Source organism: Arachis hypogaea, chromosome 4 (genome assembly GCF_003086295.3).
Source record: "Arachis hypogaea cultivar Tifrunner chromosome 4, arahy.Tifrunner.gnm2.J5K5, whole genome shotgun sequence".
NCBI lineage: Eukaryota > Viridiplantae > Streptophyta > Magnoliopsida > Fabales > Fabaceae > Arachis > Arachis hypogaea.
The window spans coordinates 112,924,982-112,930,528 of record NC_092039.1 but is presented as its reverse complement, the minus strand read 5'-3'; the positions used below and the strand labels follow the sequence as shown (position 1 = coordinate 112,930,528).

General features: G+C 31.4%; 1 protein-coding gene across 2 annotated transcripts; it reads left to right on the top strand.

The window, feature by feature from the left end:
* The first annotated feature begins 2,211 nt into the window (after positions 1–2,211).
* Positions 2,212–4,441, top strand: LOC140184349 (uncharacterized). 2 transcript variants are annotated; one of them, XM_072234692.1, is made up of 7 exons: positions 2,212–2,323; positions 2,397–2,514; positions 2,617–2,738; positions 2,892–2,965; positions 3,174–3,237; positions 3,679–3,872; positions 3,965–4,441. In XM_072234692.1, exons 1-4 carry the CDS (start codon positions 2,268–2,270, stop codon positions 2,908–2,910), a joined length of 315 nt encoding a protein of 104 aa, XP_072090793.1. In that variant the 5' UTR covers positions 2,212–2,267; the 3' UTR covers positions 2,911–2,965; positions 3,174–3,237; positions 3,679–3,872; positions 3,965–4,441. The 2 variants fall into 2 exon arrangements, with proteins under 2 accessions (XP_072090793.1, XP_072090794.1); XM_072234693.1 differs by having other exon boundaries at positions 2,230–2,323; positions 3,682–3,872.
* Positions 4,442–5,547: the final 1,106 nt, after the last annotated feature.

Here is a 5,547-nt window from a genome sequence, read left to right as displayed (position 1 = left end):
ACGCGCACGCGTGGATGGCGCTTTTTGGAAGAACGGCGCGTACGCGCCAAGTGCGCCCACGCGCAAAGGGGTCATTTTGCTAAAAATTTTCTAAATTAAAAGCTGCAGAATTCACAGATTTAAACCCCAATCTTCCAACGGACATAACTTCCTCATTTTAAATCGTTTTTCACCCGTTCTTCGAACGGCATGGACATCCCGGATCCCATTTCATTTCTAAACAGATTTGACACAAAACGGAGATCCGTAGTCCAAGTTATGTCCCGTCAAAGTATGCCCAAAAACCATATTTTCATACAAAACCACAAAGTGCCATTTTCAACTCTTTTCAAAATCAATCAAAACATGCCAATTTCATCCATTTTCTTTGAAATCAATCAAAATATATCAAATTCAACATCAAGCCCCCTCAACTCACACATTGACACTTTACCACAATTTACCAAAATCACTGTCTCATCATTTTAACCCACTTCACCCATGTGGCTCAAAATCAAACACATTGACATATCATATACTCTCCCTCATGCCAATTCTCAACAACATCAATTCCAATAAATCATCATTGTACACAATCAATATCATACTCACCATCAACATGGTTCAATCCACAATTCAACCATAACCAATCATCAAGCATATATCACAACATGCATATTTCTCATACATCATACCACCAAGGCATCAATAATCATCATCACATATATGACCACATCATATATCTCAATCATTTAACAACATCAACCATTCAATGCCTATCTTAGGGCCTCTAGCCTAAGTATTTCCTACCACATTACATATTAGATACGAGAAACCGAAACCATACCTTAGCCGATTTCCCAAGCTCAACCGTAGCACTTCCAAACCACTTATCCACAAGCTCTCAAGGCCTCAAAATCTCCAAGAACAGATTTTTCACCACCAAATTCCTTTTTCAAGCTTTTCAAAATCACCAATCAAGCTCCAATATTCACATATACACAACCTAAGCCACAATCATCATACCCATACACAACATCTCAATACCCAAACATCATAGAACAACAAATTACACTAGGGTTGAGAATCTTACCACACCCAAGGTCCAAGGAGACAAGATTAACCTCCTCCTTCAAGAGAGTTGGGTCCTATAACATCAAAGAGCCCAAAATCTCAACATTTTTGCTCATAAAACTCAAAAACAAGGCTGGAATTTCGAAGAGAAAAACGTGGCTTACCTCAAGATTGATGGTATGGGCTTTGTAGAGCTCTCCGCGGTGAACGCGTGGCCGCAAACGGAGCGGCAATCGGAGCTCTAGATCAAAAGTTATGGTGGTTTGAAGATCAAGTGAGAGAAAGAACTTGAGAGAGTGTTCTTCCTCCCCTCTCTTCAATTTTCAGCGTGTATTAGTGTTGTGTGAGGAGAGAGAGTGCTGAAAACTAGGATTTTGGTTTAGTTATGTTGGGCTAAGGGCCCACTTTGGGTCCGGTTTGGCCTGTTCGGTCTAATCTTGGTCCGATTTCTATAAAATTGGTACCGAAATTCTCGTCTCAGTCTCCTCTATCACATTTAACCATAAAAATCACATTTTAGGCTTTCTAAAATAAATTTTCATTTATGGATTAATTAGCCGTTAATTAACCGGGTTTTACACCAAGCTTGTGGACCTTGCTCTTGAATCTGGAAAAATTTATGAAGGAGAAGGCTTCAAGTACATACAGGAAAGTTTTGCCAATGGCACATTGCATCTCATTGGGTTATTGAGTGATGGTGGAGTCCATTCCCGAGTTGTAGGTGAGGATTGGGGGGTTGGAACATTTATAAGGAATTTTAATCTTTTGTTTTTTGTTTTTTTTTTTTTTTGAAGTTTTTTGTCTCTATTAGACAAAGTAGCAGAAAAGGGAGGGAGGGGGTGCGCAGGATAAGAAACTTATAGTGAGTTTAGTATTTAGTAATAGTTTATATCAGACATCACTGAATAGGAGACTGGAACTTGAAGTTTTGACTTTTAAGCTATGATAATTAATGTATGTATGTATGCAAGTAATATATATATATATATATATATATATATATATATATATATGTGTATTCTCATCCAATGAATTGAGCATTATTACATACTCATCCAATATATGTTTTGTGTTGGACAATGAAAAATACTTGTGGACCGTGTTGGAGTAACAACAATATATATATATATATATATATATATATATATATGTATTCTCATCCAATGAATTGAGCATTATTACATACTCATCCAATATATGTTTTGTGTTGGACAATGAAAAATACTTGTGGAGTAACATCATTGTTGTTATGTCAAAATAGCATTTCCATGTACTATACATTTTTTTTTGTACTGATTCAAGCAATTGCGAACTAGTAAGTACTAACAGATGCCATTATGCAGGTTCGGATACACAAACTCTACATGCCAGGCTTACACAAAGACTCCGAATTTCTCCTCATGGAACTGCATGCAGTGTTTGCAAGCAGAATGTGCATTTTGTAGCAGCAGTAGTGGTGAAGTAAGTTCTACTAGCTTCCTGTTCTGTTTCATATTGCAAATGATATATTATATCTCATCATTGTGAGATATGAATTGATCTGTTTCTTTATATGAAAAATAGGCACACTACATAAAGTCGAGACACTGTAACACTGCAAAAGCTGTTCTTGCCTTAGACTCTTCATACAGATGGGCGCTTAGTGGCACCCCCTGCAGAACCGTGTTGGAGAGCTGTATTCTCTGGTAACACTAGAATCTTTTTGGGCTACCATCTATTTTGCATTTTTTATATAATTTATCAAGGACAACTCCTCCTATAAGCTGTTTGGTGGAAGACGGAAAGCTAAGTTTTATATCTCATCATGGACATAATTCACGTAGAATGGCATTATGCAGGTTCGGTTACTGCAAATAGTTCCTTATTCCTATTATTTCTGCAAGGACTGTGATTGCCGGGCTCTTGATCACAGGTATGGCTTAGATTAAAAAATGATATGTGGATTTGATAAGCATTGTCATCTGTTGTTTTCACACTTTTCAAATACTTGCGACATTATGTTAATAGATATGGTGTTGGGTGCATTGCTGCCTTCATAGGCATATGTATATTGTACATTCTTCAATACTAGATATTCTGGAATTATTAACTATGTTTAATATCCTGGTCCCCTTGTGCAGCTCCTCTAAACAATGTTCAGCCTGTGGTCACAGTTCTGTTAGACATTTTTGTTGGTGGAACAAAGTAAGTCTACAGTTTGTTGATTTAATTTTTTCTTTACCATGTGTGACAGAGATTATGTTGCCAATTCTTTTCAATTTTGTACAGAGTCTTAGCTGACAAGTTAACATGCTCTTTATTATTCATGTTTAATCTTGATTAGTATGTTCTTTAATATTTAATCAATTCTAAATATTAAAGACTAAATTCTAATAATATAAAGATAAAGTGTCAACTTAAAGTATTGGCTAAAATTAATAAAAAGTTTTGACCCCTATTATTTCTCATCTTACAATAAATAAAAAAAAGCTCCGCTAAAATTAATAAAAAGTTTTGACCCCTATTATTTCCCGGAATTAAAACTTGCGGAGGAGTTAGCTTCAGATTATTGTTATTATATTACTTAATTACCTATTGCCGAGTTTATTGTGCAATTTGATGATAATATCTTCTTGTTGAGTGAAGAAGAGCTATGAAGATACTGCTTAAGAACAAAATTTTAAAGAACATAGTTCTAAGGCGAACTAAAACAGGCAGGGCTGCTGATCTTGCACTACCACCTAGAATTGTAAGTTCCTGTTGCTCATATGGTTAGTTGTGCAATTATGAATATGGAAACCTACATATTCAGAGCAACAAATACTGTCACTTTCTTGAAGGTATGTATGTCTTTCTAATAATAATATCCCAATAGATTTTAGATATCTAATTTTCAAGATTCTTAAAATTAATGTTTAATTTGTTGATAAAGCTGGACACTTGGTTCCTATGGACCAACTAGAAGCCGCACTTGACATGCTCACAAGATGGATACAAGGAAAATTAAATTAAGTGAAGCCCTCGTCACAAAATCAATTCAAATAAAAATAAATTTAAAAATGATTATCTCTCGTATGTTAGAAATATATACTAATGATATTGGACTATTTAGAGGAGATTACTAAATGTCTTTGTTCTTGATACATTGTCAAAACTAAAGACAGGTTATGGTTTTGTATTTGTTATTCGACCTATAAAAGTAATAGAAGGTTGAGAATAACTCTTTGACTTTTTGTTTCCATAAATCCATGTATTTACAGACCAAAAGCCATAGATTATTTTCATAACTTCATTTTCAATTGATTTCGGTTAAGCAACAAGTCATGTAAGAAGTTGAAATGCTGAGAAATCATGTTAAATGTGAAGGTCATGGTTTTATTGAACGAATAAATTTTCTGTTTTGGTGTCATTTTAGATGTAAAGGCTATGAGAATTTGATTTTGATTATTATATATTTTTTTGCTGGTATTTTCAGTATGTTATGTAAAATACTTCAGTTATTGTTAGAGAAAGTCAATCATGTATTTTATTACTAATTTATAGGCAAATGTGTTTTTTAAAGAAAAATCAATTGGGTGTTTTATATGTGAAAGTAATTTGATGATTTATAGTGTTTTAAATTTTAGAATAATTTTTTGCTATAATAATTAAAAATTTTGACATTTTGATTTAATAAAAAACGTTTGCATGAATAATAAATTTTTAGAATTTAAAATGATTAAAACAATTAATAGACAAACGTATTAGATTTTAATTGCATATACTTTTTTTTATTAATAAAACAAAGACATCAAGTAATAATTTAGTTAAATTATTAAAGTTTTACTTAAAGAAATAACACGAATAATAAATAAAATTTAAAATCTTAAATAATATATATTTTTTGTTTGACTTTTACATAATGAAAAAAACTCTATTTATTAAAAAATAATATATAATTGTTATAATAATGATGAGTGAATTGATTGGGTTATACATGTACATCATAGATGAAGAAGAGTTCACTAGGTGTCATGATATTAAAGTATTTTCTTCAAGTAATATACTTTTAAAAAATTTGTTATTTGAATATTTTCTATACTCTATATTATTATTTTTCATAAAAAAATGGTGTCTAATGAAGTAGAAACAAATGAATTAAATATGTACTAAATATTATGTTGGAATAGTTTTACAAATAAAAAGAGATAATTTAAATATTATGTTAGAATAGTTTTATAAATAAAAAGAGATAATCTAAATATGGGATGAATATAATCTGTTAATATATAGGAAGAACAATTTCAATAATTTATTTTATTTTTATATAACAAATTTATTCACTTATTTTACTTTTTTTTATTAGTTAAATTGTGCTCTAAAAATTATTCCAATTTTTAAATATTTATTTTTTATAATATCATTAAATATCAATCAATTATGTTATGTGTATATTAAAATTAGTTATCAGAATTAGTTAGCTATTAGAATAAAATACATGTTGGATATAAATATATATTAAAAATAAATTAAAAC